Here is a 12061-nt window from a genome sequence, read left to right as displayed (position 1 = left end):
GATGCATACAAAACCGCCGGTGTGATCAAGCCTTCTAATCCAGCCGTATGCTCTTCGCCTTGGACACAGGCTGTCCGAGCACAATGACGGACCCCATAAGCCAGGCGGGCCACCACACACCCCAGATGATGACGGGGGTATACATGCCCCATACGTCCCACCCGAACGCAGCCTCCTTGAGGACCCCTCCGATGCTAATGTCGAAATACGACGAGATGGAGTATAGCGCCGCCGTCGGGGACGCGAGCTGGAGGAACGCGGCACAGGCCCATCGGACGGCCGAGTGCTGTGGCCAGGGTCGCATGAAGGAGAGCGGACTAGCCATGACGCCAACGAGGAAAGCCAGGGAGAAGTTCAGAGTAGCAAGAGCAGATAGGAACATGCCGAGCAAAAGCAAGGAAAAAGACTTGATGAGCTGGTATTGTTGGACAGTCGGGTTGTAAATAGAGGTCAGCAACGAGGAGATGAGAAAGGGCAGGGCGCAATTGACGAGCGCGAAGGCTGCATAGGCCCCTGAAAGCATCTGTATGATGAGCATGAGTACACAACTTCGTTCCGTGGGTGTGCTGGAGGCTTACATTTGCGGGCATGTGGTTGAAGAGGTACAGGGGTATGACGCCCAAGAACTGGCAGATGGCCACCAAGCCCAAGGGGAGGAACAAATCACGTTCAACCGCCGGTACTGATCGCGGTGGTGGGGCTGGCTTCTTTGCAGAACCTTCAATGCACGCTTCAGAAGACGTGGTTTTACTGTCCGCCCTGGCCGCTATGCTTTTTGCACCTGAACCCTCTTCCTGGTGGCCACTCTTCACCCACAGAGAGATAGCAGTGATTGTAAAACTGGCGGCCAGGATCATGGCACTAGGTAGGTACGTGCCAATACTGACGAATCTCTCCTTGTGCATCAGGAGGTAAAAGAAGAAACTTTGATGAAGGTGTTCGAGGAGGTTGTTCAAGCTGCGGAACGTACCCTCGACCAAGCGCCCCATGCCCATCTCGTCATGCCAACCTTCGCCAAAGGGTTGCAGGGTGACAGCATCAACATGGTACGGGATGAAGCTGCTATGCGGGCCCGAGGCGTGGCCAAGCCCCTGGTTCAGCATGCCGCGAAGCATGGTCCGTAGCCGGTCTTGGTATTTGTCCGAGTGCGACCACATTTCCTGAATAGCGGTTCCCATGCCCATCTGCCCGCCTGCGATGTTGACAACAGAGTTGATAAGGTCGAGATTTGGCAGTTGGCCATTGATACCATCGTAGATGATGTGGATGGATTCAAAGCGGCGCTCCTGTGAGAAGTCTATTGCGATAGCGCCCTGCAACGCACCGGATTTGAGAGGTAACGAGTTCACACAGGACGAGTCGTGCGAGTCGTGATATGCGTCAACCCAGGCCTGAGCGCCCGTCCTGCTGTCCGGGGGGATGACGAGGATGATGTCCTTGGACCAGAGAGACCACCGCTTGAAGTACCGCGCAAGAGTCAGAGCCAACGGCACGCCGTTGACGTTAAATTTCTCGTCGATCGTCTTCCATGCAGCAACCAGCACGATTGCTTCAGTAGCGTCACCACGCGGAGCCTGGAGAATGGCGTATATATTCTCGCCCGTATAGATGTCGCCAGCCGATTCGTATGTGTAGTTCTGGCGCCCGACCTTCAAGCCTATGTTCTTGAGAATGCCCTCGAGTTTGTCATTGATTCTGCAGTAAACGCAATCATCAGTTTCAGGCCAAGCAAGCACCACCAGTCAAGGATGAGGAAAGTGTTTGCGCGCGTACTCGTAGTTGGACTTGTCCTTGACCAAGTTAACCTCGTTCTTGTAGGCCCGTAGGACATTCTGGTCGCTTCCGCCAAAGTATGTGTGTACCTGGCCCGGGAGCAGCGCATTCTCGGAGATGTATGTTCGGCGGGAGTAGTCATTGAGAGGCAACAGAAATAGCCATGCAATGCCGCCAAGAATGCATGCTAGCGACAGGTAGGGCGGGAGTTTGAGGATACGTGGATCGCGGCGCAACGAGAGGGCTGAGGCTGTTGAGCGGCCAGGTTAGTAAAGTATAGATGGGCAATAAAGCTGTCAGTGGGCGTTGAAATCTTACATATTAGCCGCGACATGGCAATGACTGTTCTGCGGCAGCTCCAGAAAGCTGCGCGCTTGAGAAATCAGGTCGTCTTCTTTACGCGGTGACGTACTAGAAGGACGGCCTTCATTTTTATCTTTCAGGGGTGGTTTGTCGAAGCAGACCAGAGAGGTAATAGCTCAGACGTGGAAGGGACAGGCAAGGTACCAAATATTCATTTAACCGGGCGCGTCAGCTCCCATTCCCAGCTTTAGCACAGCTTACCCCTGTACCCCAGCTTCAACGGATCTGACCAGTCTACCTACGTTATAGGACAATTCCTTGGTTATTGTGCCTGATGCAGCTTCGCTCCTAGGGTATTATCTAATCAACTGGCTGCATTCCTGGCTTCTGAATTATTAATGATGTTTATTTCCTCTCGTTATTCCCTCAAGATAATGCGATAGCAATCTAGATATTCGCAACTGCAAGACTGCCACCGAGGTGCGATTGACTCACATGCTTTACCTTTTGATAAAACCGAGCCTTTGTATTGTGATAGCGCTGAGCGCCATCACATGGCCAACAAACAAGCGAAGTGTACTACACGGCAAACGTTACCCATCCTGTACATGTGCCATTTCCATCTCGCAATCAGAACTCCAAACTCCGATCTAGATGCCCTTCAATCTTGCCGGGCAGTATTATAGTGGTACAGGTTCAAACGCGGATACCTCAGGATCCAAGTCTTTGCGTGGTGCCAACAAGCGCAATGGGGGCGCTGCCGCCGCCGGCATGACTGCTTGAGGGCAAGACACCAAAGCGACCATAGGTCTTTTGATCTACACTCACATAGTGAGGCAGGCGGCCCAGCAGGTTCAGCTTGGATTCAACCCATCGCAGGGCCTTTTCGGGAGGACTCAAAAATTTGAGGTAACCGAGGCCAACTGCACAATCGATCTTAGCATGACATCTCTCGGCGGTACAGCCCATGGTTCTTACATAGATATCCAACAAACACGCCGCAAAGGTGGCCCAATAAGCTTGTGCCCGGGACGAGAGCGGTAACCACCAAGATGAGGATCAGGGGCGTTGTCCATGTGGGGATCGAGTACGTCGCAATCGTCAGTTGAGGATTCGTCTTATAGGTTCGAATCGCCTCCCTGCCGAGAAGCAAGAAGACCCATATACTGCGCAAAGCGTCCCATTAGCCACGCATGTCATGTTCTCCGCCGATATAGTGGTTACCTAGCCCCCATAACTCCAACATTGCCCTTAAAGAGGAATCTTTCGATCAAAACATATAGAATAGCCGGAATTGTGGTAAGAGCTATGGGGCATCAGTCATACGGCCTGGAGATCGACGAGGAAAGGGTAGCATACGGCCGATGAAGAGCGATATTGAGGTCAGAGTACCGAATTCCGCCTCGAAGCGTTCCATCAGAGGGGCCAAAGCTAGAAGATTCATAATCGCGTGGATGAAATTTTTGTGGATAAAGGGGAATGTGTTCATTCGGTACGCTACAACCGCTCAGTATCAGCATACATGCCTGCAGGACGAGGGAGAGCGAAGAGGGGGGAACGAACAAGATATGAAGGACAGTTGGTCAGGGATCAAGGCGCCCCATTGCCTCATGTCCCAGGCCGACTGAACGCCCGCAACCCAGGCAGCAACGATGATTAGGAGAACGATTCTTGTGAAGAGCGGTAGCCGGAGGACATAGGTGCGAGCCCGAAGGGTGCTAAAGGAAGTCACGCTGGGAGCCATCGCGTCAGCCGTCTCCGGGTGTCGCGGAGATCTAGAGTTGCGCGCGCGGTTCGTCGAAGCTATACTGGCCTAGATTGTTTCGCGCCAGCGTGGGGTGAGGTGATTTCTGAAGGGCGATTCAGCTATCAACGTCGGGTAATTACGAAGGCCTGCGTTAAGGCCGAGCACGTTGCTGTGATTATTCCACGACTGGGAAATTTGTAGAGAGCTTGTCGCATGCACGCCCACGGTCCTCTCGGACCGTCTTGGACCCCAAATGGCGATAAGAATATATCCATGAGGCTTATCACCACGTGACTTTGATGTCTGTCAGATGGGCAGCAAGGGATACCGACATGATCCTCACTTTAAACGAGTAACCCAGCAATGCTGGCTAATGAAAGCGTTTCGTTACAATGCCCAAGCTATGTCCACAGTGTGTCACATCGGGAAAATGGTGGTGTGGGATGCCCGGAAGTCTCCTTTTTGAATATTTCAAATTTGTACAGACTAGGAAATCATGGCCTACATGACATAAAAAACAAGGTCCCAGAGGTATTTGCCCGACCAAAACAAAGGGCATGACACGGCCGTCAACTTCAAGTCATACCGACCGACACCCCAGAACATGCTAGTAAAGATAAGTACGCCTACACCACCCATTCACGCATCAAGCTGACCTGTATTGCTAACGTAACACTCCCCATCTATGACTTGCCAGCCGACTTGGCCATAGTGTTAAGGGCGCTGCCGTTCTTGAACCACTCGATCTGAGGGGCGTTGAAGGTGTGTGACAGCTTGACCTCGAAGGGCTCGCCATCCTTAGGGTGGACAACCATAGTCAAGGGCTTGCCGACCTCAAGCTCGGTAGCGAGGATGTCGACCTTATCATCTGGCTTGATCTTGTCGTAGTCGGCAGGGTCGGAGAAGGTAAGAGGGAGCATACCCTGCTTCTTCAGGTTCGTCTCGTGGATACGAGCAAAGGAACGGGTGATGATGGCAAGACCACCAAGGTGGCGGGGCTCGAGAGCAGCGTGCTCACGAGAAGAACCCTCGCCGTAGTTCCAGTCGCCAACGACGACCCACTTGATGCCCTTGGCCTTGTAGTCACGGGCAACGGCAGGAACAGCATCCCACTCACCAGTGGTGATGTTCTTGACCTTGTTGGCCTCGCCGTTAGCCTCGTTGATGGCACCGATCAACATGTTGTTGGAGATGTTGTCCAGGTGGCCACGGTACTTCAACCAGGGGCCGGCCATGGAGATGTGGTCAGTGGTGGTCTTGCCCTTGGCCTTGATGAGGATGGGAATGTCCTTGGCGTCCTTGCCATCCCAAGGCTCGAAGGGAGACAGGATCTGGAGACGGTCGGAAGAAGGAGAGACCTGGACGTTGACGGTGCTGCGGTCAGCAGGAGGGGCCTGGTAGGTGTTCTGGCCCGCGTCGTATCCGCGGCTAGGGAGACCATCACCGCTGGGGGGCTTGAGCTTGAATTCCTTGCCATTCTTGTCCTTGAGAGTGTCGGTAAGGGGGTTGAAGTGCAGGCTGCCGGCAACGGTCATGGCGACGACCAGATCGGGGGAGGCGACGAAGGAGTGAGTGGCAGGGTTACCGTCATTGCGGCCGGTAAAGTTACGGTTGTAGGAAGAGATGATGGAGTTGGGCTCGCCCTTCTTGACATCCTGGCGATCCCACTGACCAATGCAGGGACCGCAGGCATTGGCAAGAACGATACCGCCATACTCCTCAAAGGTCTGGAGCTGGCCATCACGCTCAATGGTGGCGCGAATCTGCTCGGAACCAGGGGTGATGGTGAAGATGGTCTTAGACTTGAGGCCGTGGTCAAGAGCATCGCGGGCAATGGAGGCGGCGCGGCTCATGTCCTCGTATGAGGAGTTGGTGCAAGAGCCGATAAGTCCAACCTTGAGCTCCTCGGGCCAGTTGTTGGCCTTGGCGGCCTCGCTGAACTTGGAAATGGGAGTGGCCAGATCGGGGGTGAAGGGACCGTTGATGTGGGGCTCGAGCTCAGACAGGTTGATCTCGATAAGCTGGTCGTACTCAACACCCTCATCCTCGCGGAGCTCCTTGGCGTAGGTGCGAGCAAAGTCACCGATGTCCTTACGCTTGGTGGCAGAGAGGTACTGGTGCATGCGGTCGTTAAAGGGGAAAAGAGAGGTGGTGGCGCCGATCTCGGCACCCATGTTGCAGATAGTACCCATACCAGTGGCAGAGATACCCTCAACACCAGGGCCGTGGTATTCGACGATGGCGCCAGTACCACCCTTGACGGTCAGAATGCCGGCGACCTTGAGGATAATGTCTAGAAAATGTCAATATTGCACACCTCTCGGCAGCTTCTTGGCTGAGGCGATTCACGTACCCTTAGGCGTAACCCAGCCAGACATCTGGCCAGTGAGCTTGACACCGATAACCTTAGGCGCCTTGAGCTCCCAGGGAAGGTTGGCCATGACGTCAACAGCGTCAGCACCACCGACACCGATGGCGCACATACCGAGACCACCAGCATTGGGGGTGTGAGAGTCAGTTCCGATCAGCAGGCCACCGGGGAAAGCATAGTTCTCGAGGAGGATCTGGTGGATGATACCAGAACCGGGCTTCCAGAAACCGATGTTGTACTTGGCGCAAGCGGAGGCAAGGAAGTCGTAAACCTCCTTGTTGATGCCGACGGCACGCTCTAAATCCTTAACACCACCAACCTGGGCCTCGATCAAGTGATCGCAGTGGACAGTGGTGGGGTTGGCGACAGAGGGCATGCCGGCAGACATGAACTGCAGAATAGCCATCTGGGCAGTGGCATCCTGGCAAGCAACGCGGTCAGGGCGAAGCTTGAGGTAAGACACACCACGCTCAATCTCTTGCTCGTGGGGGTTGTCGAGATGGGAGTAGAGAATCTTCTCGGCGTAGGCGAGAGGGCGGTTGAGACGCGAGCGCACAATGGCCAGGTTCTCAGACATCTTCTTGTAGTTGATGAAGTTGCCCTCCTCGTGGATGTTCTGCTTGACCTGTTTACGGCGAGTCAGCGGCTTGTTTGAACTCAAGCAACAGAGCAGAGGCTGCTGCAGCCTTGCCCCACCCAGTCACGCTCCAGTGGGAGCCCGACGACAGAGACAGACGAAAGGAAGGAAGGGGGGATACATACCTTACGGTCAAGGGGAGAGTCAGAGACGGTAGCCATCCGGCGCAGTCCCAAACTAGCACTGGCGGCAGTGCGGCTCCGGGCCACAGAGCCCAAGAGCTGTCGTGAGGCCAACATGGTCGGTGTTGACAAGGCGAGCAGTTGTAACACTGTTCAATTGAGATAGAGTGGGGAGTGTCGGAGCTGTGATGAAGCTCAAGACAGTTATCTCAAGTGCCCTGGCCTTTGAGAGGGACTTTGATTTCTGAGGATGGAGGAGGGAGAAAAGAATATTAAGAGGAAGAAAACAAGAAGGTGGAGAGTATTTCCGGCGAAGTTGAGAAGTAGTCGGAAAGGCGGCAAAGCGACCAGGTCTTTCCGGATCGGGTGGCAGTAAAAAGCTCGCACCTTGCCCCCGTCACCCTCAGTTTTACTTTTACACACACCCAAGGGCCAAAACCACTACGACTACGGGTCTGGGGAGGGGGTTATGGGTGTGTGCTCGGCTCAAAGCTATCTGGTTGTGGTTGCCGCGCTCCTGTGTGAACTGTGGAGAGCAGACAGGGTCGGCCAGGGTGGGTTCGGCTATGACGAAGGCAACGACGGGCCAACGGACGAATCAGCAGGATTGGATTATTTTCACTCAGCAGCGAAAAGCAGCAAGGAGGCTGGAGTGGGGTCCTTTCTTCATCTTGGTGCGAGCACATGAGACCATGTAAACTACCCATCTTTTGATTCCCTGCGTCTTTGTGGAAATTTCTCGTACCGGCCGCTACTAGTTTACGTAGCGTGTACGGATACATACATAGCATAACCTACCTAGATGCTTTACAGTACCTACCTCGCCCGCAGGGCATCGGCGAATGGCGCGAGTGCAAATGAGGGGGGAACCACGGAATAAACGTCAGCGATGAACATATGCCACGGCATCTTTTTGCGCTGCATGCCGTCACCTTGAGCTCGTTTCGGCATGCACCCCTAATACTCGGTCGCTCTGGAATGCAGCAGAACTTCCCCCTTCATCCGTGGGTCTGCCCGCGTCTTCGTTTGCCTCCCGTCATTGCTGCGTGCGGAAGCACCCAAGCATCCCGCGGAGTGACAGACAATATGACAAGACGCATGCCTCACCGGGCCGTCCGTCCACCTGGAAACAGACGAGCGAGGAAGAGAAAGAGGACAGACTGGACGGATCCCGCGTCTCTGCGCGGGTCTCGAGTCGGAAACGAGGCTAGTCCTTAACAATGCGTCGCTTCCCTCTCGACCCCGGGAACACCGCTGCGATTGCTGCAGCTTTGGCTGCGACCAAGACGATATACCGGTATACTTCCTGCAACTGCAGCAGTGGGCATACACATGTGAAGACTTGTCGATGTACCCGTACCTGTACGTACCTTGCCTCCCCTACCCCAGCTACCTAGGTAGGTTAGGTAGGTAGGTCCTCCAACCACGCCAGCCGCAGCCCGTTCGATAATACCTGTGTTACTGATGCGACAAAGGGCCATCACGTATCTCCAGCATACGTTCTTGTCGCAAGGGCCTCGTCTCAGCTGCAGAAGCCGGAGTTGTTTTCTGGAAGCCATGGCCACGTAGAGGCGCTTCAGCTGATAACCAGTCTGCGGCGAATGCGCCTGGAGTCCCTCCCCGTTTAGCCGGCTGGATTCCTGTCAGTTCCCGTGTCGTAGCGCGTACGGATAGTGAAGGAAAGATGCCATGGTACCCAGGGTTCCCCACTGAGTTACCTAGGTAGGCTGAGAGGACCGAACACGACGTCCAACCACGCTTGGAGTCAGGGACGATGATAGTCCCGCACCCGGGCGAGAAAACGATCGGCTGGAATCCATCTCCGGCATCGACGATATACACTAATGTCGAGGCATTGTACCTACACTACTACCTCGTGTTAGCGTGCTTTCGTCGGATATCTATGCCACCGGAAACAGTTGCGGGAGATAATGCAGGTGTTGGTCTCGCACCGACGTCCGCTGCCTTGCATCTGCATCCGTGGCAGCATCCAATCACCTGGGGCAATTACAATATCAACCAAAATTTTCTGGTCTGGAGACATCGTTTTGGCTTATTCCTCTATTTCTCTCAAGCTTGCAGGAATGGGGCGGTGGGGGGGCTCCTCCCAGAGAACCTGGTCAGATGAATTGGAGCCTCCTCCACGGACCTCGAACCCTTGTACGTTGTGGTGCTTCCTTCCATGGCTGTGGAGCTCGAATTGCCTCGGATGGCCTTCGGTCGCAAGCTCGCAAACTCGCAGTTCCGGATTTGCCCTCGGCCTCAGAAGGAATTATGATAGGAGATATCGCCCAAAATCCGAGGCGACGGCCGAGCTCCTTCGATTGCCATCCTCACGATGCTGATTGCTCCGTTTACAAAAGGATGCCCGGCCTGCCTACCTCGGCCTGCCATATCCAACCCGCTACGACGGCGACTGTTGTCCACAGCCCTCCATCTACTTCGGCCACTCCGTATAATCAACGGTTCATAGTTTTCCAGTTGTCCAGATGCCCGGTTGATTGATGTGGCTGCTCCGTACATGTGTAGTACTATTCGCGATTTTTGCTCCTGCCACCAATGAAGTATACGTTACGAAGTACCGCTCTTGCCAACAATCTGACCGAGCAAGTGCTCAGTCTGCAGCTCTTCTCCAGATCTACGAGCGCCACGTTCCCTGGGCTTCCAGAGGGAATGATTACCTACCTAGGTATCCGTAGGGTGGGTGAGGCTTGTACTCTGTAAACACCGTGCGTATCTTTCTGACTAACGGCCGTGAGGCACCATGATTTGCCGGTCGCTGGTCCAAGCCTTGAGTGCTTCCAGACTTTTTTCTAGCGGGTCCGGGTCCGAGGAGCCGCTAATACTGTTCTAACTGAGCGGTGAAGCAGCTTTTTTGCGGCTCACCACCAAATTTCTGCCCCGCCATTCCAATCTCGAGGCATAATTTGGGATTCTGCCACTGGTTGTATCCATCGACCGCAACGCAGCATCATACTATTCATCAAGGCGATACCCTCTCACTCAAGTCAGTTACTTTCATCGACAGGCGAAATGGGTGTCACAAACAAGAAGACCCTTACCAAGACACGGAGAAAGACGAGGTACGCATCCAGCAGCAGAAGCACATTTACCGAGCCCAAGGCCGTCAGTCTAACGCGAGTCGGATAGGGATGTTGATCAAATCAAGGCCGATATGCGCTCGCCGAGGCACCTACAGCTCTACAAAAACACCAAAGCAAAGGAAGATCTCCCCGGGTTGGGCCAGCACTACTGCGTCGAATGCGCCAAGTGGTTCGAGACCGAGGTCAGCCTCGTCGGCCACCACAGAGGCAAGCCTCACAAGCGCAGGTTCGTCATCTACATACACCCACAGGAGCACTCGGCTCCGGCATCCCGTGCGTCCTCGACTAACCCCCACCTAGAGTCAAGCAGCTGAAGGAGGAACCCTACACCCAAAAGGACGCTGAGGCTGCCGTCGGTCTCCGAACGGACAACAGAGGCGTCAATAAGGATGGCCTAGAGAAGGCACTCGACCAAGAGATTGAGATGGAGACTTGAGTCTTGTTGTTTTCGCCCATAATTCTACCGTGGCTCGGGAGTAGACACTAGATGATACCCTTTCACGACGGCATAATGAAGGTCTTTTTTTACGTCATCCCTTTGCTCACCTCACCCGACGAGAAGGGCGGAACTGGCGCTGTTGAAATGCCGGAGTGCAAGGAAAAGGACAGCGTCCTGTCCTAAGGAGAATATGGCAGCAGAATCCCTTGAAGAGGAGCTCATCGAATGCCACGGGCGCGGGGTCTGACGATTCCACTGCCCCGGCCTCTTTGAGTCACGGCGCCCCCGCGACCTCCTGCGCGGCCCCGCGCTGTACCGCGAGTGGCTGGGGCCGCGACTCGGGAACCTCTTGTGGTAGGGGTCTTGTATTTCGGGGTCGGCTTGGAGGAGGCGGGCGGGTTTTCGACAAATGAAACATCCGTAGTCCTATGTTTGGTTAGCGAACGCTGTCGAGATTACCGACGCGATGAGGGAATGGGTGTAAATACATGAAGGTTGTTTCGCCTTCATTGTCTGGGGCGGTCCTCTCCGGCGCGCGAGGAATTCCTAAGACACTCTGCATTAGTCTCGGATGCTGTCATTGTGCTGTGACGTGTAGAGTGTGTACCTGTCCCCGCGTTTGCACCGAACTCGTCCTGTTGCTTTGCACGCCGAAATGACTCTGCAACAGGGCCCTAGGAAAAGCAAAGGTCAGTATAAATTGGACATCGGTTCGCAGGAAGCCGCTCGCACCTCTTGGAAGTCGACACAGAAAGCGTTCATGTTGAGGCCGTACAGAAAGCTTGCAAAGGATTCGCTGAAGCGGGCCAGACTCTCGTGCATTAACTGGAAGTGCATCATGTTGGCCTCGAGGTCTGCGACGGCGTCCGAGAGCTCGGCAAAGGCTGGCTCGAAGGCGTTGAGGGGGAACGACTCGCCGCCGCCGTGCACACTGTCGCGGGCAGACTCGCGGAAGGATGAGCGCGACGAGGGGCGTAGGGGTGTCGTTGGGCGCATTGGGGTCGTGGGACGCGAATTGCGTGTGCGTGAGGCGGATCGCTTGTCGATAGGATCGTGGTCGTGGTCGGCCATGGTGACGGCGAAATAGGGGATGCCCGGAGAAGCAAAAACGGAGCGGACTTGCACCGTCAACGTCTTGGTAGTGAAGGAGGCGCCGGGGCTTTCAGTGTGAACGTGAGGTGTCGTGATAGGTGGTTGCGGTTGATGATGATGTTGGACTGTATATTGCTAGGCTACCAAAATCCAATGTGCGAGTCAACATCAACAAACCGCCTCAGTGGCCCACTTCAGTGTCAACAGCGCACGGCTGTCGCTTCCTTTTTTTGGGGGCGGGGTCAAATCAATGGTCCCCGCACTCAGCTCCAACCCGGCCAGGTGCCTTCAACTACTGGTCATCTGGTACGCACAGGTACCTACACTTGCCTATACATACCTACGAATACCTAGGTACCTACCAGTAGGCAAGTAGGTAGGTAGGTAGGTAGGTACTATACTGGACAGCTAACCCCCGAAGGGTTCCATTGTCCACCCCAAAACTGTAGTTCAGCACGTGTAGACAGGGGGTC

The 12061-nt window shown here is 54.8% G+C and overlaps 6 protein-coding genes across 6 annotated transcripts; 2 read left to right on the top strand and 4 right to left on the bottom strand.

Annotated features, from left to right (window-relative positions):
• Positions 1–34: 34 nt before the first annotated feature.
• LY79DRAFT_671518 (Gaa1-like protein) lies at positions 35–2107 on the bottom strand (the record flags this gene model as incomplete). The annotated part of the gene is made up of 4 exons (XM_060563923.1): positions 35–523; positions 579–1695; positions 1774–2023; positions 2092–2107. 4 exons carry the CDS (start codon positions 2105–2107, stop codon positions 35–37), a joined length of 1872 nt encoding a protein of 623 aa, XP_060411817.1.
• A 274-nt stretch (positions 2108–2381) lies between these two features.
• Positions 2382–4029, bottom strand: LY79DRAFT_560449 (rhomboid family protein). Its single transcript, XM_060558326.1, has 5 exons — positions 3640–4029; positions 3436–3573; positions 3301–3382; positions 3055–3242; positions 2382–2999 (listed from the first exon to the last, which is right to left on the bottom strand). Exons 1-5 carry the CDS (start codon positions 3818–3820, stop codon positions 2788–2790), a joined length of 801 nt encoding a protein of 266 aa, XP_060411816.1. The 5' UTR covers positions 3821–4029; the 3' UTR covers positions 2382–2787.
• A 121-nt stretch (positions 4030–4150) lies between these two features.
• On the top strand, positions 4151–4565 carry LY79DRAFT_293318 (uncharacterized protein). Its single transcript, XM_060552223.1, has 2 exons — positions 4151–4439; positions 4498–4565. Exon 1 carries the CDS (start codon positions 4187–4189, stop codon positions 4382–4384), a length of 198 nt encoding a protein of 65 aa, XP_060411815.1. The 5' UTR covers positions 4151–4186; the 3' UTR covers positions 4385–4439; positions 4498–4565.
• LY79DRAFT_591935 (aconitate hydratase) lies at positions 4507–7070 on the bottom strand (the record flags this gene model as incomplete). Its single annotated transcript, XM_060561352.1, has 3 exons — positions 4507–6116; positions 6177–6819; positions 6957–7070. 3 exons carry the CDS (start codon positions 7068–7070, stop codon positions 4507–4509), a joined length of 2367 nt encoding a protein of 788 aa, XP_060411814.1.
• Positions 7071–9986: 2916 nt separating this feature from the next.
• Positions 9987–10493, top strand: LY79DRAFT_591934 (zinc finger-containing protein; the record flags this gene model as incomplete). The annotated part of the gene is made up of 3 exons (XM_060561351.1): positions 9987–10036; positions 10104–10283; positions 10358–10493. The coding sequence occupies 3 exons, from the start codon at positions 9987–9989 to the stop codon at positions 10491–10493; spliced, it is 366 nt and encodes a 121-aa protein (XP_060411813.1).
• A 406-nt stretch (positions 10494–10899) lies between these two features.
• LY79DRAFT_560432 (DASH complex subunit Dam1-domain-containing protein) lies at positions 10900–11774 on the bottom strand. The gene is made up of 3 exons (XM_060558325.1): positions 11229–11774; positions 11104–11170; positions 10900–11042 (listed from the first exon to the last, which is right to left on the bottom strand). Exons 1-3 carry the CDS (start codon positions 11565–11567, stop codon positions 10933–10935), a joined length of 516 nt encoding a protein of 171 aa, XP_060411812.1. The 5' UTR covers positions 11568–11774; the 3' UTR covers positions 10900–10932.
• Positions 11775–12061: the final 287 nt, after the last annotated feature.

The sequence above is a fragment of the Colletotrichum navitas genome (assembly GCF_030913465.1).
Source record: "Colletotrichum navitas strain CBS 125086 chromosome Unknown LY79scaffold_51, whole genome shotgun sequence".
Taxonomy (NCBI): domain Eukaryota; kingdom Fungi; phylum Ascomycota; class Sordariomycetes; order Glomerellales; family Glomerellaceae; genus Colletotrichum; species Colletotrichum navitas.
Note: the sequence above shows the minus strand (reverse complement) of the source record. Positions and strands in the feature narration are given on the sequence as shown.

Excerpts from the sequence above, each read along its gene's own strand:
- LY79DRAFT_560449 (XM_060558326.1), bottom strand. The coding sequence starts at position 3,820 with ATGGCTCCCAGCGTGACTTCCTTTAGCACCCTTCGGGCTCGCACCTAT. Across the intron at positions 3,383-3,435 it reads AATATCGCTCTTCATCGGCC|CTCTTACCACAATTCCGGCT; the intron begins GTATGCTACCCT and ends GATGCCCCATAG. Across the intron at positions 3,243-3,300 it reads GTTGGAGTTATGGGGGCTAG|TATATGGGTCTTCTTGCTTC; the intron begins GTAACCACTATA and ends CGCTTTGCGCAG.
- LY79DRAFT_293318 (XM_060552223.1), top strand. The coding sequence starts at position 4,187 with ATGCTGGCTAATGAAAGCGTTTCGTTACAATGCCCAAGCTATGTCCAC.
- LY79DRAFT_560432 (XM_060558325.1), bottom strand. The coding sequence starts at position 11,567 with ATGGCCGACCACGACCACGATCCTATCGACAAGCGATCCGCCTCACGC. Across the intron at positions 11,171-11,228 it reads TCTGTGTCGACTTCCAAGAG|GGCCCTGTTGCAGAGTCATT; the intron begins GTGCGAGCGGCT and ends TGCTTTTCCTAG. Across the intron at positions 11,043-11,103 it reads CGGTGCAAACGCGGGGACAG|GAATTCCTCGCGCGCCGGAG; the intron begins GTACACACTCTA and ends AGAGTGTCTTAG.